The sequence below is a fragment of the Neopelma chrysocephalum genome, unplaced genomic scaffold, assembly GCF_003984885.1.
Source record: "Neopelma chrysocephalum unplaced genomic scaffold, ASM398488v2 Primary Assembly neopelma1_75, whole genome shotgun sequence".
Lineage (NCBI taxonomy): Eukaryota > Metazoa > Chordata > Aves > Passeriformes > Pipridae > Neopelma > Neopelma chrysocephalum.
This window is the reverse complement of record NW_020897736.1, coordinates 11,204,909-11,227,217: the sequence shown is the minus strand read 5'-3', so window position 1 is coordinate 11,227,217 and position 22,309 is coordinate 11,204,909. Positions and strand designations below refer to the sequence as shown.

The window sequence follows — 22,309 nt, the reverse complement described above, 5'->3', positions numbered from 1 at the left end:
ATCTGCCCTTGCGTGCAGTGCTCCTTCCTTGTTAACCCAGTGCACAAAGTGTGATGCTTTCTGGCACATGCTTTAATAATTTATTTGGAATATAAGTTAGCTAAGCCTTAAAGCCAGTGGGAGCAATAGAGGCTGAAGCAAAAAGGGGAACCAACCTGTGTGCATCAGTGACATTTGTATAACCTGGGGCTAAAACAGGTAAATGATGAACCCTGTCCTCAAAGTCACTTCATTTCCTTGTGTGTGAATTTGTCTCTAACTCATAGATGGGTTTGAACTTTCTTGTGTTTGTCCCTTGTTGGATGGATTAGAGAGCCAGTTGATGGAGCTCTCTTAGGACTCAAGAGGTATGAACCCTGTGCTATTCTTTACAACATACTTCCTGTATTATATATTATCTTTTTGTCTAAAAAGGGGGATGCTAGCTGCCCTATTTGATCGTAGTAAAGCTACTGGTGTTCTTGAGCAATCCTGAAATTGTGGCCATGTGCTTTCTTGAGGTGAATGTCACCACTGTACAGACAATAAAAGTTCTTCTTGCTGAAATATTTTCTTTGACGTGTTTGTGGTCATAAATGATGAGACTTCTGTGTTTCTTCTAAAACCTCATCTAAACCCTTAAAATCTTTTCTCTATCCTTTGAAATGACCCCATGTCAAAACTTTTCTTTCTTAACAAGGCTTGGGAGTAATTTCAGTGTCGCTGTTTCTGCTTCAGTATTTTTCTTGTAAATCTATTGGCAGGCAACAAATTCTGTAGATGAGCATGTAGGAGTAGGGTTTAAGTACTTGTTCCTGCATATGTGAAAAATTGAGGAGGGATGGGAAGAAGTGGGGTGCAAGTTTTGCATGGCACCTACGTGAGGACTTGACTTACGTAGGTTGATCATACGCTTTTGCTTCAGGGCAAAGTGTATCTTATTTATGTGTGTATTTGTCTGTCCTTTGTTGATAAAAACCTCTCTGTATGCATTTTGAAACTCTGTGAATATCTGTCTATGATTTAGGAGTCTGTACTCCAGAGGTACAGAGAGAGAGAGAAATTCAGTCACATAGAGAGCTGTTTGATAAAGCAGATATGAGAACTTTGGTGTTTGACTTGCATGAGTGCATATGTGGGCACTCAAATATATGCAAATATATGTGTGTGGGCAGGGGAAGGTCTGAAAGAACCTTCAAAACAGTAACCTTTAGCCAGGTAGCTCCTCTGTCCCAAATGCCACTCAAACCTACTCTGCTACTGAACTTATTATTATGCAGGAAGTGCTTTGTTCATGTGGCATGCAGGTTGTCACACTGAAGTCACATCAATTCCTGAGAAAAATTACCTTCCCTTCATGCCTCCTGCGGTACTGAAAATTAGGAGCAAGGGATGTGGAGGAGAAACTGAAATACAATTGTTCTGCTGTCTCACAGCAGATCAAACTGGTGTCAACTGGAAGGAGGAGTAGATCTGAGGCTGCTGGTGGAAAGGTTCAGAACCTACTTTGTATTTGCAGGTAACGTGTTCCCCTGTTTTTTTTCTTGTAGTCTTGGCAGTTTATTTGGGCCGGCGTTGGTGGCCTGTCGAAGACGTGGTGAAGACGGCTGATCCTGCTAGAGATGGGCTCCTTTTGGTGAGGATGCTATTTTAAACAGTTCCCTTTGCCCTGGAACTTCCCAGCCAGAACAATCTTATGTAATTGTCTCTGGCTTCCTACAGCTCCTGCTGTAGAACCTGTGGGATCTGGGCCCTGTGGCTCACCAAGTACTTCATATCTCCATTACAGTGACATGCACCTTTAACCCTCTCCAGACAATTTTCTGCATGCAGTTTATGAGTCACCTGTGGGATTTATTTTCTTCTGTTTTTTTAGTTTACCCTCACTGCCTACTAAAGGAATAATCAGATAAACTGAATTACTGCATTAGCAATAGTTTCACATGTTATTGTTGCTTGACTGACTGTATTATCTAGCTAGTTAGGATTTTTTTTTTCCCTTGGATAATGTTAATAATGTTGATACATTTTATGAAATGGTTGTTATTTAATAGTTTCTGTATCAATAATTCTTTTTCCAAATAAATTATTATAATAGGATAGGGCTACTTTTTCATAATTTGAAGGATTTGGGTAGCTTGTAGTCTGTTTTTAGCTGAAAAGTCAGATGTCTAGTGCATGTGAGCTTTGTGTTGCCATGAGGTTATTAAGTCAGTTCTGTTTCATACCCAACCCTCTGTATCTTTGGTCCTGAATGATTCCACTTCTTAATCATCTTTCCCTAATATCTGTCACACATAGAGTTTAATTACTCACAGAATTAAGTTGGCTTTTTATGGGTCACTGAACTGGAGGGATTTTGGGATCCAAATCCTTGCAAGATAGAACTTGGAGCACAAACACAGGCCTTGAAGCTTTTAAGCATCTGCTATATCAACAGAGAATGAAAATAGTATCTGAAAATAGAAACCTTGCCCCTTCTAGCTCATTGCTAAGAGGTAAATTGTCATTTTTTGTGAGAACTCTCATTTTCTTTTTCAGCATTCATGTGAAGCTTGTCGGCATCAGCTTTTACCTTGATGGCCAATGTGATCTTGTTCCTTTATATTCTTCATCTCCCTGTCCTGTTGGTTGTCTTGGAAGAAACACAGCACAGATTAATTGTTCATGTTACAGCTGGATCATACGATATTTGGGACAGACTGTTCATCCTCTGTTTTGTTTAGTGTCTACCTCAGTAAGGTCCTGGCCCACTAAAGCTCTTTGATGCTGTGGCAAGACAGGTAATAGGGGAGAGGTGACCAGGCCAATACAGTGAATCCTATCTTTATTCTGCTTTGGGTAGGATTAGATTGCCTGGATCCCAGTTCCAAATCTGTGACTGGTTTGCTGTGACTACAGTCAAGTTACTCCTGCTGCTTTAGAATTCCTCTCTGTGACAACAGGAGATATGTCAAGCTTTATAAATAAATAGTTACTAAATTATTCTATGCCCTCTGGATAGAGGGTGAAACACTGCGAAAAACTGTTTTTGTTATTCTAGCTGAACCAATTCATGAGGTATTTTCCCCAAATTAAGTGTACGTGTTTCCTGACCTCCTCTTTCCCAGCCTCTTGTGATTTTGAAACCTTTTTTATGAGATGCAAAATACTGTTCTCTGCCTCATTTTTCTTTGGTCTGTTTTTTTGTTTGTTCTCTAAGGTCCAGACATTTGCAGAAAGGATTGTCCTCTTTGTTCTGAACTACATTATTTTTGGAATGCTGGAAGGGAGTTCAGCTAATGATGCATTCTTTCTACCTCACTCTGCCACCGAGTGTGCCAAGATACTCTGGAGGAACGGCGAGGCTGTTGCCTTTTACTCAGTCAAGATGAAAGGTAAGGTCATTTCAGAGGCACATTTCCATTGGTTCCTAATAGCTCCAAATGTAATCCTTTTGTTTATCTTTCAGTATAAATAATCCTGGCTCTCATTTACATTTTTATATGAAATCTCTCTCAGAATTAATCTGGGGAACAAACCCTCCCAGAATTTGGAAGCCATCCATGTGACTTTCATTTAAACACGATGGTTCCAAAGCCTCTCCTCAGTTACACTGAGCAATCTGAGGCAGTGGCTTATCCCAATAAAATGGGCTTTAATGCAGCCAAGTAGAAGGTTGTACATCTAGGAACAAAGAATGTAGGGCCTATCCACAGAATGGAGGGCTGCATCCTGGAAAGAATGAGATCTGGAAAAGGAGGGCAGTTCCCTGTGGAAAAACAGTGTATTGAGAGTGGGTGGTGGAAAGAAGTGGAAGGCTCCTTGGATGTGAAAGGAGCAGTGGCTGGATTGTGTAGAGGAAGGTGTGTGCACTAGATCAGTCCTGGAGTGCTTTGTCCAGTTGTACTCCCAGTTTAAAGGATGGCGATTAATTAATTTCGTGATTAGTTGATGAACTAGCATAGAAAAGAAACAAAACTTTAGTTCTTTAACGATACTTGATAAGCTTTAGTGAGGGTCTTTTATTAAACAGAGGGTTTGTATTGGTGCAGCCTGTTAACCAGGCTGGAGGGGAAGAGGCTTCATTAGAATAACTCCAGATATGCAGTTGAGTGTGTGCCCCCATGTAGGAGCTGGTTACCAGTGTGTGTTTGATTCATCTTGATACCAGCAGCTTAAATCATGAGAAGATGGGATCTTTGGAAGTAAAATGTGTTGTCCAAGTCAGTGCTCAGTAGCCATCCATCCAAAATGGGAGAATAAGAAACAGCTTCAGAGCTGCACAGAGATGGTTTGCTTTGGATTCCAGAGAAATCCAGAGAGATGGTTACCAGTGTGAAGGTACCTTCTCTTCTAGATCCCAAAGGCCAGCAGCAATAAGATGTTCTGCTCTTCAGCTGCCTTGGGATGGAGAAATCCTTATTCACAGAGAGGTGTGGCTTGTACAGCACCATGACTGTGCAGTGCTGCTGTACCATCAGTGATGAATCAGAACTCAGCCCATGATAAAGGAGCCTTGGCTGTATCTGTGGTCATGCTGATGAACTGGTTTGTAATGGCAAACACTCCATTGCAATAGTACATTTTCCTTTAAGTCAGTAAATATTCCTGAGCAAAGCTTTTGGAAAGAAACACTTGTATGGGCTGTAATGATTCATGCTTCAGTAAAATAAATGTGCACAGTAGTCTGTTATGGGTGGAGTATTAGCCAAGTTGAAACTGTTTCTGAGTAAGTTGAGAGTCACAGTTTGGTTTTAAACCAGGTCCACATAAAATACAAATCCTTCAAGTCCAGCTTTGTCAGCATCTGCCTTTTCTTGCCAGTGTTTTTTTTCTCTGGGCAGCTATATTTGTTAGTTTTTGGCCTGTGTCACAAATTACTGCAGTCTTTTGCCAGAGCCTTTTCGGGAAGCTTGAAACTGATTGTTTTTGCTGCTTTTTGCAATTTGATGTACGCATTTAGAAAATAATTCCTCTTTCTGAAGTTCTGTGATTTCAATTTCATACCAGCCATGCTCTGGCTGATCCCATTCTCTCTGCTTTTTAGAAGAGCCCTGGATTTATTAGGCCCAAAAGAGACTAAGATAAATATCTTCACTTAGAAGTTGTATTTCATATGATTGGTTCAGATGTTTTTTTAAAAATTTTTTTTTTAAATCATAATGTAATTTCTTTTTGTTTTTACTGTCCTGGTCAGAACATTTAGTAGGGGTGGGTTTAACTACAGGACTTTATATTGTGCTGGGCCTCTCTTACAGCTTCTGATCCTAGGAAGAAATTATTTACCTCTGTGCCCACCATGTGATTCTGATTCCCTTTATGCTTTGCAATTACCTGGCCATTCTTTGTGGTTTTACGTTCTTGGTAATTGAGACTCTCGTATTGATGTCATTTTCAACTGTATTTCTCATCTGTGAATTTTCCATTATCTACAGCACGACAAAAAAACATGCTTCAGTGGAGCCAAATAAGGCAGAACTGGTCTGTGGAGCCTGTTTGAAACATAAGTCTTCTGGGTGAATCATAGAAATGGTGACCAAGGAAGAGAGTCTGTTCTATCTTTACGACAGATTTAATGTGTTGTTATGCAAACTAAATTTTCAATGGACTTCAGTGATTCCAATTAACTGTCTTGACACTATTGTAAAGTCATTTCCATTTGCCAGTTCCTAGGTGGCCTGTACAAAGTGAACTTGGTAATTTTGCTCCAGTTCCCTGCTCCCATCCATCTTATGAACATCCTTAACTGGATCTCTTTTTTAATAGTCCAGCTAAGGAGGGACAGATGGTCTTGAGCACCCGTCTTGCTCAGAGATGCAGTAAGTGCAAGTCAAGGTTTTGAGACAATTTGGCAACTACTGGCACTGGCCATCCTGCACCTGTTGTGTAGAATAACAGAAGACTCATTCTTCAAGGCTATCACTTTTCCTGAGCATTAGACACCTTTATTAAAGCAAAATTTATTCATGACTACACAGATCATCAACTTACCCTCTCTGGTATGTGCCTATTCCTGTCCAATGACAGGCATGCAGCGTTTACCACTGGGTATACTAAAGATTGATGAGATGTACTAAGCCACTAATGAGGCTGATAAGACACTTTGTCACGTGCCAAGATAAATGTCTCCAGTTTTATCTATGTCAGCAGCCTCCATATCAGACAGCTGAGGAGTTAGACCTCACTAAATGTAGCTACTTAAAGGTACAACAGGAAATGACAGTTCCTTGCTCCTGTACCTTTCACTGCAGACAGCAACGTGAAAATTGAAATATTTTGCAGAAAGCCTTCCTATAGATACTTGTGTTTTCAGATCTGTTTTATATTGTTTAAAGTGTTTACTTCATGCTCTAAATCTGTGTGAAAACCCCAAAAAGAATGTGTTTTGTGTAGTGATGTAGGATTAATTGCCACGGTTACTGACACTGCTTTTTGTGCAGTGAGACCATGTAATTCCCTGGAAGTTTTTCTTTTTTATTTACTGAGGACTAGTAATTACTGAAAATGGACTTTTATACCACTTTCACATAAATGCCAGGAGAATGTAGAATATTCATGATGCAAATAAATCAGGGAGGAAGTTGGAGGGTGCAATGAGCCAGGAATGTCTTAGTCCCTTTAAGAGCAAAACAGAACAAAACTCCTTTTTTATATACATCCTTTTCCCCCTACTGTTAAATATATTACTGTTTCTTTAACGCACAGGAGCTGCCCAGCTGTGGATCAAGCAAAGGAGTCAGGTTGTCAACGCTTGTCCCTTCCCTCCTGACAAACCTTAGCAGTAAAAGTGTGGAGAAGGATGGTGCTCCCTGTGATGTGAATCAAACCAGCCTTAACCAAATTGAGTCCTCTGAGAAGGCTGTAAAACATGCACTTGAATCAGGAGTAAATGCGTTCTTGGCTTCTCATTCATTCTTTAGAGATGCTCCACAAGGCACAGTTTGGGAAAACCTGACTGCAAAAACTTCTAAGCTGACATAGAGTCGGCAACAAAGCAACCCTGCCTCAATCTCTGCTTTTTCCTGCCCCAGAGCCTTAGAGATGGTCTTTGGAAGTGGCTCCCCAGGCAAAAATCCATTTCATGCCTTTTTTCATACAAGCCTTTGCAGATTTCTTTTGATACTTTGGTGGCTCAGGTGCTTTCTCTGGAAGTAAATCCTTAAAAAGATAACAGGGTTTTATTTTTCACTGATTACATACATTTCTTTTAGAAAAAAAAAAAATCAGAATTGAAGTTAACCTGACAGACAATTAGCTGGAATCTTGTTGGATAATTGCTTTTGTCTCCCTCTGTTTGCTAGCAATAATATTTTTAATGTGCATTTCTGAGGCAGATTGAAGGTTCTGGCTGTAATAAAAATGAAATGACTACATACCAGTCAAGACATGAATTCATTTAATTTTATTGAAGCCAGAACCTTTGTTCTCCTTCTCACATACAAACTCCACACAATGGGCTGACCTTGGGTTCTACTCTGCAGGAATATTCCCCACCCTTTGCACAAGCACCCGGCCTGCTCGGGGCCTGTCCAAACATGTGTGTGCCAAGCCAACTTGTTCAGCAGGGAAACAGTCAGTGTGCACAACCTTGTTTTGTTTGGGTCTGTTGGATGTGGGGACCAGATTGCTGGGGTTTTTTCTGGTTTGTGGCTCTTTGGGAATGCTAATGGCCGTCTGCTTCCCTGCCCCTGTAATATCTGTTTGCCATTTCGCTGGCTCCGGAGTTGGTCATTTGGCACTCGTGACCTGACCAAAGACATCAAAGGCTTTCAGAGGGCAGACTGCACGAATGCTTCCATCTCCATCAGCAGTGCCCTTATTTCCCCTGTCTCCTGCCTCACCTCAAAACTGTGTTTGTGTGTTCCAACAAAGAAACAAACCTCTCAACCAGATGTGTGAGAGCCCAGTGGTCACCTCCGGGCCACCATCAGCTTACAGTAACCTCTGTGCCATTGGATGGGAACTGGGGACAAAGTGGCCTTTGTTCCAAAGGTTGGTTTGTTTGTTTATTTTGTTTCAAATGCCTGTGGGCTATGACTCTCCTAATATGTTTCCCAGGGACAAGGTGAGGAATGGCTTCATGGTTTCTTTTATTTACAGTGCCTTTAGACATGACAAGCTTTTGTCATCTTCTCAACACAAAATTAGGAGCACAGACATAAATCACGCGGCTCCTGGGATTGCTGCACAGCAGTCTCGGCAGGATTTATAGGAGACAGACTATATGAGATAATAATAAACTTATAAGGACACTTGCAACGTGTAGGAATCCTTAAAGACTTTGTGAGGAAAAGTTTGTGCCTTTCTTAGAACGTGTGGTGCAACTCTGCTGGGATCCAACATCTCTGTTGGGTTGGCAGCTAACAATGGGACCGGGGATATACTCAATTTTTTGGCTCATGAAGAAAAAGAGTAACTACCCATCATGTGTTACAAATATTGGAAGGTTATAAACACCACCACAACCCAGCCTTTTCTGACAATGTGCTGGAACATGTGTTTGAAGTTAAACATGCACTTTGATTAAGCAGGAGTGAACAAAGCCTGGATGTGAATGGGTGGTTATGTAGCTACACACTCTTGTTGTAGTGCTCAGTATGTGTGATGTGGATTGTTGCTAAATGAACAGCTAAAGCCTTGACAAATCAGTGTCTAGAATTAAATATAATCATGTATTCTGTGCTGAATTGGCATCCTAGAAAATAGAGTAATCAAATTCAGGCCTGCTGAGTATCAGCAAAAGGTACTGGACACCAACTCAAGGAGCAGAAGTAGATCTCAGTTTAAGATAGTTAGGCAATGAGATAAAGAAAAAATGGATCTATTAAATAAAAGTCTAATAGTGGGATTTAGGAACAACCATTTAATAGAAGATAGTGAAACTGTGAAATAGGCCTTAGTGAAATGATGGAAGTTTCATGTCTCAAGACACTGAAAACTAGACCGAGTGGTCCACTAGTAAGTAGTAGGAAAGAAAAGCAAGAAGGTCTAGATGAGATTTAAGCAACAAGGTATGAAAATGTAATCTTTTTCTGTTATGAAGGCTGGGCCATCCATTTGTGTTTGAACTGACGTGTACCCAGATAGAAGCATCATAAAATTTTCATAAATATTTTCTAAAATTGAAAATAAATCAGTGAGATGTTTCTATGCTGACCTCATCCTATATGTAGGTAATTGGTGAACTGATGTTGGTCATTCAGTTCAGGGTTGAGTGCTTATGCTATAAAGTAGTTGAAGGTTCTGTTTTTATGGTATTCTGCACTGAATGGAAGTTGTTCAGTGAATTGCTAATGCATCTCTTGCAATAGGACCCTAGGTTGTTTAGGGTGAACATTGAAATTTTGGACACTGAATGTCTGTTCTTAATCAACTTTCTCTTGACTCCAGTTTGAGTTTATCATTCGTGATTGCAAAATAAATCCCTTGATTCTAGTTCTTTTTTTTTTGACAATTTTCACTGGGAGCTGAGTTTTAGTACTTTGGAGGGTTATACTTGAGTCTGTGTTTTGTCCACATGTAGAGCATTATGTCATGTCCCCGTGATTTCAGTTGACTGACTTAATGTATTTATTAGCAAGGACTGTTCTTGAGTGAAACCCCTGATTTAACACTGGTGGTGGTAGTTCAAGCAAGGACTGTAGGAGCACGTACATTTGTGATAAACTACCACAGCAGAAATGGAGTGACTTATAGAGGAGCTCTTATAGTGCTTTCTTAAAATGCCCCCCTCAGTTGTTTAGGGCTTTACACCCAAATGCCTTAATTAATGTACTCCTTTTCCTACAGAGATGGGACTTTTGTGTGCTGCAGTATAAGGCTGAACCTAAGCTGCTGCTGGGAGTTTTATTGCTTGGGTTCTACTTGGTGCTTTCTCAGACACAGTTCCTCCACTTTGGGAAGTCATTTGCTTCCCTGTTATGTTTCCCAGTTTCAGGTGGAGCAACCCCAACACTTTTGTGTGGTTCTCTTACCAGCAAATGTTTGAAGGTGACTCCTGGTCTGTGTTGACAGGTAACTGAGAGAAGAAATATTTTATTTTACACGTGTCTATAGAATTTACTGAACAAAGAGTTCAGAGGCTGAATATGCAGTAATGGAGTTGTATAACTGTATAACTTTCTGAGCAGTGAGAGTCAGAAAGGAGGTGTAAATGATGGGACCAGTTAAGTTTCATACTTCAGAGCATTTGGGAAGGCACAACAGCAATGTACACAGAGACCATGGGAGCCTTTCTTGTAGGAATGATTAGCTTAAACAGGATTGGGAATTTTCTCTGGAAGGCTTCTTCTCTGTCCAGCTGCATTAGGCAGGATGGACCTTCTGAGCATTTAGCTCATGCTGTGTTGTGTGTTCAGTGTATTTCATAAAAACAGTTTGTGGGGTGATTTACCAATATAACCAAAAGCTAAAGGAATATACTGACATTACATTCAGAATATTTGTATATCTTTGGCTGTAGCTCAGTTATATCTTTACAGTGAGCTTTCCTGTGTACCTGGATGGTCTGATTATGAAGAACCAGAGTCTGGAAAGTATTCTGGTGAGACCTGTCAGCCAATGTTAGGCAGGTCCTCTCCATTTGAGGGCACAAATCTTCCTCTTGGAAAGTGTTTTACTGTCTGTGCAAATGCAGTTCTGTTGGGATCATCCTCCCAGCCTGTGGAGAGGTACCAGGACAGTAACTGTGGCTAGAATCACACAGCAGTTACCAGTTTTGTTAGCAAATTCATGTTTTTTTACCTTTCTGCTTTCAGGGAGCCTGTGTGATGGTACAACCAGTCGGTGTTACTTGCTGCCAGTCTTGGATACTATATTTGTCCGGAGAAAGTGCAGAAGAGGTGGCCTAGGGATGAAAATGCTGCATGATTTCTGTCAGTCTTTCCTGGCTGAGGATGCCTTGGGGATCAGCTGCCCTATTTCTGCTGCCATGTATCAAGGTAAATGGTTTGATGTGGACACGTTAGGTAAGGGTCATGTATAATGTATAATTTTCAATATGGTCTGGGTAAGATTGTCTTCACTGTGTAAGAGTTCAGTGCCCTTGTCTGAACCGAGCTGTTGTTAGTGTGCAACTGGTTACTTTTCCAGAGACATCTGGAATTTCCTGTAGAAAGGTAGGCCAATATTTATGTAAGACAATGAGAAGCATAAAACTCATTCCGCCTGTTTGACATTTTGTGTTCTTATCTCACTCTCTTAGAACTGTGTCACTGCCCTTAGACAGGGACTGACACATTTTATTTGACACCAGAGGGAAAAGAATCATAAGATGTCAAGCCCACACTGTGCACATAATGCTCTAGTAGACCCTGCATTCATAAGAATTTACATTTAATAAGCCAAATACCCAGGCTCTGCTCAGTCATCCAGTCACATCAGTACTTGTGTTGTATTGACTGTCTTTGAACATTTGTCACTTTTAAAAGATCACAAAGTAGTTACATATCTTCTCTGTGTTTAGGTCAAAGTTCTGCTTTTGCTGGCACAATTCATGGAAAGTATCTGTGCTCACATTATTTATAAAACTCTTTTATTTAGAAAAGTGTTTCTTTACTGAAGTCGCTTTCTGTGGTCTTTACCTAAATTTTTGGGGAGATGCTTTGATTGACTTACAACTTTACAGCCATTTCCTAACAAGTATCAACAACATTTTGGCTCTATCTGTTTTTTATTTTGGTTATTATGTACCACTGAAAATATACAAATGTACTCCAGCAGGTACTTCTACTTCTCAATTCAGGAAGGGATAGTATTGACAACATTCCTTCTCTTCTCCCAATAATATCCATTTTTCCTATGGCAGATGTCAGAGCTTTAGGCACTATGGATGAGAAAGCTGCATTTTTTATTTGTTAACACGAGCTTTTGTCTCAATTAAGTTTAGAGCTAATAGTGAATAAATCTGACCTGCATCATGTTTTAATTAGGTTTTCTTTTATAAAAATACCAATAGTGTAAGTTAATTTTTGAGCATATTGAAATCACTGTCTGTTTTTAATTTCATTGGAACCACATTCTCATACTTGGATAAGTGAATGCAACCTTTTACTCCAAATCTCTGCACTGAGATCTCTGAAACTGGACAGTTTTCACCAGCTTGGTATTTAAGGTGCTGTAGAAGCCTAAAAGGAAGTAAAAAGCCATTTAGCAGATACCTGTATTTTGGTATATATGTTACTTTCAGTAGCTTTTATTGGAATGATTAATTTAGTTGGGATATCCTTGCTCATTACTGTAAGGCAAATGTTTACATACCTTAGGGTCTTGTTTTGCCATCCCATTGTTAAACTCAACTGAATATTGAAGATAAACTACCTGTTCTGTAGTATGGTGAACTACAGTGGACAGAGCGTGACAATAATTTTGCTGTCTTAGTGCAGTTGATGGAACTGATGAGATGGTGGTTGAGGAAAGTTTAAAAATCCTCTTTGAACTTTTTGAACTGTTTGTCCTACAACAGGACATGTGCAGATGCTGCAGACATCTTAAGGAAACCACATATTTCAGTTTGATAACTGAAGCAAACCTAACTTTGATTGTTTACCCAAATTATATTGATGACCAGTGCTCAGTACATGATTTCAAGTCCTGTCTTTCTGCACTCGGAGATAATCTAGACTGAAGCAGAGGGACAGGATTCACTGATGCCTGTTCAAACCATTCCACAGTCTTTTACTAAAACCCCAACTAAAACATAGAGGAGGAAATGAGAAAAGATTTCCAAAGGAACTAATGAAAATGGGTCTGAGAGAATTTCTGGGGTAGAATACTCTTCCTCTTCCCCTGTACTTTGCACTCATTCATGCTTTTACCCCTTGGTTTCTCCTATTCAGTTTGCCAGAAATTCCTGCAGGTTTATCCCGAGGAGCAGAAGCGACTGTGGGAGGTGGAAGCACCGGGAGATTGGAGCCAGCGAGTGAATATCTGGTTAAAAATTCAGATGGAGTTATTCCCTTCAGGAAGTGAGTTAAAACAAGCAGTTGTGAACTTGGTAGTTACAATAGTTACAGTTCTGTAAAGATAAGACATAAAATCAAGGGTTGGGTGGTGATCATGGAAAGGTGGTGTCTCTGTTGGAGAAACTACTGAGTGTGCAGTCCAGCTCCCTCATCCTTTCACATTAAACAGGATAATTCTTAGAAATTATGAGGTAATGAAATGGAACCACAGAGCATCTGAGAGATACTGAACAAAGCACAGTCTTGGCATAAAGTGGCTGTAACTCCTGTTGCGGTGCACTCAGAGCAGGGTAGAAGTTAGCCCCAAAAATTCCTGTTGCACAACACGGTGTCTGGGTTATAGACAGGGGTTTGTTTCTCTGAAATTGTTGCAAAAAAGAAATTTGTATGGCCAATGGGCAGTATATTTAATTACCTTCAACTGCTGCCAGTACCATTCTTGGATGGGAACACAAACATTTTCATTATGGCTTTTGGAAGATTCCAAGTACTCTCCTACAGGGTAAATCCTTCGTGCTGGGAGAATTTTCTGTCTACTTCACAAAAGATAGCAACAGAGTAGGGAAACTTTTTGACAGTTCCTCTGTGGATCTCGTTGGTATAATCTGTTCAGCTGGCTGGAGAATCCAGACAGGCCCCTCTGCTGCATGCACACAAGCTGTGGTAAGCACTAGATTCCAAAAGAAGGACACACACTGTCTCTTTCTGGAAGTGCAGCAAGGAGTGCTCCAGAGCAAATTGCTCCCATGCCTTCCCACATCCATCCTGCTCCGTGTTGGCTCGGGGACCTTCCACTGAGACATTGCGTTTCATCTTGTCTGCAGCACCCACAGGAGAGTTAAGTCAGACTTTAGCCCTAGGCTGGGTTCCTCTGAAGCCATTATATCTGTGTTCCTTATGCTTTAAATCACCAAAACCTGGGGTTGCTCTTTCCTTTAATCCGTCTTGCTAAGTGAAGTTTATTAATGGCAGTTGAAGAGAACTGTGATCAGATCAAAACCCAGCAGATCCTGGAGGCGAGTATACTTTTCTTTTTCCTTTCTTCTTTTTGCCATCTTCTACGAAAACAAACAAACAGACAAAGAGAAACGACCCAAAACATGGGTGAATATCATTCCACTGGAGTGGCTGTGAGTAAAAAAGACATGTGAGGTTGGGGAACTGCCTTGGGCAGTTCTGCACATAAATGACATGGTGTCTGTGTGTGCTTATATTTATTTATAAGGATTGTGAATTACAATATGATCTTTATAGTGGAAGGGAGCAGAAGCAAGTGAGTTTGGCATTAAAATATATAATAAAAATCTGCTTTTTAATCTATGTCCTCCAGCTCACTGGGCATCACTCTTTACACTAATTGTGCTGAACAGGCTTTATTTCATCCATCTTCAGTGGAAAATCAACCCGCTATAAAACTAGGATCTGAAAGCGTGTGTTACATTTGTTATATCTGTTTTACATATGCAGTCTGCTTCTCATGCTTGTATTATCCCAGTACTGTGCATATTTTGCACCCAGGGAAATACCAAGGGAGGGTAGAGAGCAGATAACACCTGCTGAAACTGGGGGAGAGTTTCCCTGCTTTTGCTTTGTCCTAAAGGCAGCCTTATTCTGTCTAATAGCCAGGGAGGAGATAGCAAGAGAGTTTTCCAAGGCTTTGTGCTATCTGTTAGTGGTAGATAAAGCAGAAACATTTTCTGAGTGCAGGAATCCTTTATTCCTGCTTCATTCCTGCGTCAGTCCTTTATTCATAATCATCTGACCCAGTGTGTGCTTACCATGCCCCTGAAGGGAAGCTTGTGTTTCCAGAGTTGTGGTGTAGGGACACAGAGGGGAAAATGATGTGGATGGAACCCCTGGAGTTACATGTTTATGTGTTCCATAAGTGCACAGTCATCCAGATCACGTCCAGGTGTGCAGAGGACACCAGGACCTGTTGCAGTAGGACAAAGGATAATGATTTTAAACTAAAAGAGGATAGATTTAGGCTAATATATGGAAGAAATTTTTTACAAAGAGGGTGTTGAGGCACAGACGCAGGTTGCCCAGAGAAGCTGTGGCTGCCCCATCCCTGGGAGTGTTCAAGGCCAGGCTGGATGGGGCTTGGAGCAACCTGGTCTTGTTGAAGGTGTCCCTGCTCATTGCTGGGCTGGGTTAGATGAACTTTAAAGGTCCGTTGCAATCCAAACTATTCTATGATCCCATGATTCTATCTTTAGGGGCTTGCTTGGGAACAAGGGCTTCATTTGTACTTGTTCTGTTATGAAGAAAGCAAAACACAATGTAATTCAATATTGTCAGCTCCAATCTGGATCTATGGCAACAACTGTGAAAATAGACAAGTCTTATTCTGCTCTGATTTCTTAGACTCCTGTTGACATTTGCAATGCTGTGTTTTGGAACAAAATTACTGAGAAGAAAAATTGAATATTTTGCTCATATTATATTTTTTTTTCCACACCAGTACTCAGGACTGAATACCATGAACATTCTTGTAAGAATTCTATGGTCATAGATATTCCAAAACAGGTTTCTGTAACCCTGAGGTCAGAATTTTAAATTTTGCAAGGTTCTGTGGCTGCATCTAGTGGCAGTTCATACCAACTGCAGCATTCTGTTTACTGCAGCTGATACTTCTGTTTGGATGTGCCCAATACATAGGTCCATGTACACACACCTACTTCTGTCTGCATACATGTATCTATAAAAATAAAACTTTTTAGCGTGTTCTCACACATAGCTGCAATTATTCATTCTGAATTAATTCTTATTGTTTGAAAAATGTAGAGATGTAATTACAGCAAGTAGTCTCAGTAACAGGAACATGGTGACATTTCTCTTCTGGGGCTGATTGGAGCAACAGAAATCATTTCACAGGGTTTGGTTGTGGTAGCTAAATCTACCAGGCAGTGAGCTGAGCTGCTCTGAAGTACTTTAGTAATATGCATAAAGCATGTAAGTGTGAAACTTGTGCAAAAGTAAGCAGACTGAGAAGAATTAAAATAAATTTCAAGTGATTGCTTATAATCCTTTATCTGAATTGGTCAAAGTCCCTGCATTTGCTGAAAGGGAGGGAGGGAGGGATGGATATGAATCTTCCATGTGTAAGAGATAAATGGATTATCTGTTTAGTAGAACTTTCAAGACCCAGAGACATTTTGTTTCTAGTACAGTTGTTCACCTTGGTCTTTTGTGATAGTGACATGTAGCACCTTGTTTTGATTAATTAACAGAAACAAGGCAGGAGGGGTTGAAGGTGGCATTCAGGTGGCTTTTTCTGGTGTGTTTTTTAAATGGAAATAGCCATGGAAGTGTGCTAACGTTTTTTCCTTTTAAATCTCTTTCTGGGGCAAAATATTCACCCCATTTCTCCAGAGGCTGCAGTGGGCTCTCATATGGAGAATACTCCAGCCAGTAAACCCAGGCAATCAGATGTGGACCAGATGAATAAGGTACAGTGATTAATTTGCTATTTTATAATTTTGTTTTTCATTGGTGGCCTTTTCCCTTTTTAGTGAAATAGTGAGGTTTAAATATGAGAATCTGTCACAGCTACCTATGGGTGTTTTTTACTACTACTACCTACATAAGTCTAAGTAGGTAATCCCAGCTACATAATATATATATATATATACATGCATATAATTGATACCTCTAGCTAACTTATATAGCTGTAATAGTTTGAGAAGCTAAAGACTAAAGTAGAGTTTTCACTAAATGTTTTAGTTTCATCCTTACCAAAGTAAGGGATCTGTAACCAAGCTGGAATTCAGAGAATTACAAGGTCTGTTTATGGAATGGTTTTCTGAACTTCCTTGTGGTTCTTCCTGTGCAGGGGCTTGAGTGTGGCACCTTTAGAACAAGTAGGCCAAACTCTTTATGGTCCTAATTATTTCATCCCACTACTGAGCTGTAGATCTGACTGTGCTTAGCTTTTGCAGGACCAAGGCCTAAAACAAGGTGTGAGGTTTGAATGAAGGCTCAGCCCAGGAAGGGGTACATGTATCTGAGAAAACAAATCACAGTAACGAAGCTTTTTCAAGTAATAAAGAAAAAGGAGAGATGAGTGGAAGCGAAACAAAGAGCTGTAGGGCTTGTTTCCTCAGCACATTTTGATTGCCACACAATTAAATCAGTTTGTTTTCCTCAGGCATGTGTCTCCTGAGGGAGCTGTGGCAGCTCTGGCCCGTGGTGCACGTTCTTGTGTGATGGGCTGTGGTCATGGCTCCAGAGCCCACCCAGTCAGATCAAGGCTCCCTGTGCTCCCAGTTTTCTTTATGCTGACACTTCTGGGAAGGCAGGCAGAGCAGCAGGAGTGCAGCTGAGTTCCTTGCCTTGCATGTTCATGGCAGTCTTGGTCGACCAGAGGGATTTTATATTGGGATCAAGTCGCTGTTTATCTTGTTTGTGTATTATTTGGTGTTCCTTCTGTGTCGGCTCTAATTTCAGGGTGTTGAATGCTTTCCTGGTGCTGGGAGAGGGGCAGGAGATGCCACAGAGAAAAAAGATGACACAGCAGCAGCAGGGACTCTAAACCCACAAGGTCCTGAAGAAGAGCACTTGGAAAAAGGTGCAGGCAATACTCAGCAACACAAAGGACTCGGGAAAAGAGCAAGCCCTGGGGACTTGGTTGGAGACAAGGCCACCAAACAATTTAGAACTACACCATAATTGCTGTTTCAGAAATCAGCAAATTCACTATAGTCTTAAAAATTGTAATTGACTGTTCTTAATTTGTGACACTGCAGAAATTTCTTCAGGTAAGATGTAATTTTTTTGCAACACGTGCTCTCCGTTTTATGTTTTGTTTTTAATAAAGCTTTTGTTTACTAAATGTCCTTTCCTTTTTCTTCTCACCAAGTAATTAAGTAGTAGCTGAGCCTAGTTATTTCCCTGCACTGAAAAGATTTTATTGGATTTCGTGAGGTGTCCAAAAGGGAATAATTGGAGGGCTTGTAGGTACTGATGTAAGAAGACATTTCTATGGAAACCACATCCTGCATTATGGAAGAGAGATACCACAACACACGTTGGTATCAGAATGACAGTTGTAACCTTCCTTTCAGAGTGAACAATTGATCTTGAATTGCTTTCATTTGAGCTTTTCTAGCAGAAAAATCTGCCTTAAAGCCTGTGGTGGACAGGATGGCACACAAAGGCCATTCATGCAGGAAAAGTTCGGTGCAGAGAAGGAGAGTGAACAGAGGTACAGGCATTAAACTGCCTTTCAGTTCAGGCACTGTTACAGGGTGTAGGACTTTGTGTAGATTGCACATTGCATGTTTTATTCCATGTAGGCTCTTTGCTAATGTTTTGCATTTAATGAACTTGGAAATATAACATATTTCACTGGATTGCTCATGTTGTGGCTTGGTAAAGAAATTTTGTTCTTTTACCACAAAGCTGGTTATGTTAGAATATTTTATTTTTTTTTAGTGGGGACTTTCTAAAGCTTGAATGTTGTGTTAATGATTTACAGGTGAAAATTGTAAGGATCAGATCTTTAGTCCAATGGCAGAGAAGGCTTTGCAAAGAGATACTTCAGTGCTGAACAGCAGTAGGGGCCTGATGAACCTGAAGAGATCCAGCAACCTGTAATTCTTGAGACAATGCTTTGGAACAAGGAAAGGTAGCTATTTCTTTCCAGATACTAACCCAGCATTTCCAGGGAGACAGTTCTGTAGGCAGGCATTGCAGGCACACTGTGGGGATGTGTATTTTCCCCCCTGTACAGCAGAATTGCTCACTCATAGCCCTGTCACCCTGTTTTGGTTTAAGGTCGTGATTTAACGTAGCATTTATCCCTGTATCCAAGTAACTCCTTCCCCCTTGAGCTGCTCTGTAAACCATATGCCTGAGACACATAGAAATCAGACCTTCCTAGGTATCTCGTTAAAAAAAAAAAAAAAGCTATAATTGGAACAAGTTTTTGCCAAGAGAATTAAAACACTGGATTGTGTGCCAGCCTTAATCACGTTGCTATGGTTCTCTTGTCTCAAAGAAAGTGCATTTAGGACTAACTTTATAGTCAGTTAGTCTTCAGATTGTTGAAAAGTCACAAAGAGTGTGCTATGAAGGCTGCTACAAACTCCATGTCCTCCTGTGCAGCAGCCTATATTCTTACTCAATGTATGGTTAAATACAAACCTTTTTTTTTAAGAAAAAAAAAAAAGAGATATTTGTGAAGACTTGCAATACCAGTTGTGCCTAAGTATGATAGAAAGTCATTATATCTCTACTCCTGAAAGCTGATTCTGGGGTTGCAGGAGCCTGGCCTCATGTCTAGTTTGCACTTTATATTGTAATGTCAGGGTAAGGTAAACTGGGGTTGTTCCAGCAAGTGAGGAACCTTAAGAAATTTAACCTGAATTAAGTCTTTCTACAAAATTTTATCTAAGAAGGCCCCAGGAAATGCTATATGAATTTGTATTAGAATAAAGGAGATGGATAAGGTACTGTGTGTGGAATGGGCAGACAACTAATGAGATTCAATTCATTCTATATCTGGAGATACTTTGATTTAGAGGAAAAAACCATCAATGTTTCAAAATCCTCCAACTAAATTTATGTTTCACCTGTTAACCAGCGATCCACAGCCTGCGTTAGCAGCACTTTACGGGGCGTTCTTGCAGAAAAGTTGCTGCTTTCCTCTGTGTGTGAATTGTCCTTCTTGAGTTTGTTTAGGTTTTAGTTTTCTGAGTTTCTCTTTTTCATCAAAAATTCACATGGTGGCAACTGGGCCTCTTAGAGAAGTAACCAAAGGTACATTTGCTGAGGTGGTGTTGGCAATGCTCGATACTCTCTAATCAAAGTGATCACATCATACTTCTAATCAAAACTTGTGACTTATTAGAGCCAGGAATTCTGAGGTCCTACTTAACTGTACTAAACTCCTGGGCTGCAGGTTTCTTACAGGTTTCAGGATGGCACAGGCTTGCTCCATGTTAGTTCAGAAATGTTGACTCACAGAACAATTAGTCTGAATATTGATTTTGTTTCCTTTTTTTTTTTTTGTTCTATTAGTGCTGTAAGGTATCTGATTAATTCAGAAGCTTGGACTTGCAACTCTTCTTAGCAGTCTGAAGCTCTTCTTAGATCACAGGAATCTTAAGAGGGTCTGAAGCAGAAACAGATCTAATATGTTTGCTTTCTTAACAGAACAGCATAGAAAAAACCCACCCAACAGCACAAACATCTTTTTTCTCTCAGTGGAAGTTCTTTTATTTGAAAGAAATCTGCATTTACTCAAGGGCAGGATGGTTTCAGAGTGCTGGAAAAGTTGGCAAAGGCTTGAAAGAGCATTCCAGTTCTTGGAGTTAAGTTTTCAAAGCCTTGGATTTAATCTCTTTCTGAATCTACACTCTGGATGTGGCATCACAGGGTCGTGTTTCTGCTTAGAGTGTGTGTGTGTGTGAGAGAGGTGGCAGGTCTGCTCAGAGGGAATTTGTACCTGTAGTTCTTACAAGCACAGACATTTAAGTTTGGTGTGCAAGGAAGATGTTAGACATCCAGATCAGTGTTAGCAGTGATCCAGGGGGTGTGTGCCAAGTGAATAAAGCATTGGAATTGCTCTCAAGACAAGTAAACATATGGATTTTAAGGCTAGAAATTTCATTACGTTAATCTCTCCTGATGCTTCACGTAATGGAAGCCAGACAATTTCATGCATGGTCGCTGCATCAAAAAAATTGTTGGTTTTGGTTGAAACAACCCATTTTTTAAGAAGGATTGTTTTGATTTGGCAGTTTTGGTTTTCAGATGTTGGGCAGCGGGAAATCTGCCACGTTTGTTGGCAAGTTGTTCTAAAGTCTTGTCTTTACGAGTGCATCCAGTTACTTTAGTCTGAATTAATTTTGTTTTAGTCCCCTGTGATGGATTTTGCTGTTCTGTTTAATGCTGGGCTGTGGCTGTCGTGCTGTCAGGATTCTTTCAGCGTGGGCATGGAGACCTTGTGGTCCGTCACGACATCAGCGCACAGCTCTGGTTTTTGGATCTGCCTCTCTGAGTCAGATTTTCCTGACCTTGCTTCATTCTCCCTGTCCTTTCAGATAGATTTTCAATTTTTCAGTTTCCTGTCATTAGACCCCCCCCCCCATTCTGGTTCCAGTCACGCTCAGTGTTGCAGGACTGCCGTGACCTGTGGTTGTAAATCATCATGGGATCCTTTTGTGCTCGTGGGTGTCCTAATGGTGACCATGCACTGTAAAACTTAAACTTAATTAAGAGGTGTCTGTTTTAAAGTGTTGTCTGTGATGGCTGCACTGAAAATGCAGCTGATCCTGTGTCACCTGTGTTGGCACCACGAGATGGCACCATTACACAGCGTAACTGTGTCATCATCTCTTGGGGGCTTGAGACCCTGCCCAGGATTTAAATGCATCACTCGTGGGCTTGACTTCTTCAGATGGAGGATGAGGGTGTGGTAAAGCTTGTCTTGTGTTTGTCATTCAGGCTCATTTATCTGTGGAGTTTTTATTTTTTAAAATATTTGTGAAGCCAAGGAGAAGTCAGAGTAGGACAAAATGCAAATTGCATCCAGACTGGGCCCCTCCGTTCTCTTGTCTCATCAGAGGTGGGACTTTCCATGTAGTATCTCATTGTTTTCCAGCGGATGATTCTGTCTCTATGTTCAACAGATAACTTGAGCATCTAATTTTTCATTTCTGTCCCTTCTCTGTCTAACACACACTTTGCATCAGAGAACTACTGAGCATTTTCTTTCATTAATAGCAGCTGCCATGTAATATACTGGTAATACTCCCAGCATTAGAAAAGAAAGGATGGTCTCTGTTTGCCCTAAAGGTTAAATTTTCTTCCTTTGCTACTGTGTTTTACATGTGACCATTTCAAAGGAGAGAAGGGCAATTAAGTAAGCAGGTGATTTAATCTAAATTTTATTTTTCAATTTTTGGAAACATTTATTGTTTAGTTAAGTTGATGAAACGAAACTTTAGTGCAAAGATAAAGTTGTAATTAAAGGCAGGTCTCCATCCTAATCAAAGTTTGCAATACAAACATTTCAAGGCAAGTTGTTCTCCATTCTTTCACTTGCTGTTGGAAAGCCCAATGCTAACTCTATTTTTGGGGTGTTTCCCAGTTCTCCAGGCCTGCAGTATCACTCCATGGTTACTGTGGCATGATTCATCTCCCTGCTAAGTGGCAGGAGCTCTGTTCAACTCTGAGTTCATCACATCAGTTACTTGGGCCAACATCATTCCCTCCCATCTCTATGATGACATTAATGTATTATGGGATCAGTTTGGACACTCCTGGAATTCTCTTGAAGCATCTGCTAGAACTCACGTTATTGAAATTTCTGGTGCCTTCTTTCTGCTGTGGTTTTTGTGTTCAAATTTTAGAGGTTTGGGAATAGAAATTAAACACTA

The 22,309-nt window shown here is 40.5% G+C and overlaps 1 protein-coding gene across 4 annotated transcripts in view; it reads left to right on the top strand.

Annotated features, from left to right (window-relative positions):
- The window catches only part of FAM169B (family with sequence similarity 169 member B), a 42,807-nt gene extending 25,045 nt beyond the window's left edge, over positions 1 to 17,762 (top strand). For 2 of the 4 annotated variants that reach the window (XM_027688615.1, XM_027688613.1), the window contains 6 exons: positions 1,530 to 1,615; positions 3,182 to 3,356; positions 10,719 to 10,901; positions 12,798 to 12,926; positions 16,299 to 16,375; positions 17,373 to 17,762. In XM_027688615.1, the coding sequence (XP_027544416.1) occupies positions 1,530 to 1,615; positions 3,182 to 3,356; positions 10,719 to 10,901; positions 12,798 to 12,926; positions 16,299 to 16,375; positions 17,373 to 17,594 (872 nt within the window). In that variant the 3' untranslated portion in view covers positions 17,595 to 17,762. The remainder of the gene's footprint in view (positions 1 to 1,529; positions 1,616 to 3,181; positions 3,357 to 10,718; positions 10,902 to 12,797; positions 12,927 to 16,298; positions 16,376 to 17,372) is intronic. The other 2 variants (XM_027688614.1, XM_027688616.1) reach the window with 2 other exon arrangements.
- The last annotated feature ends 4,547 nt before the right edge of the window (positions 17,763 to 22,309 follow it).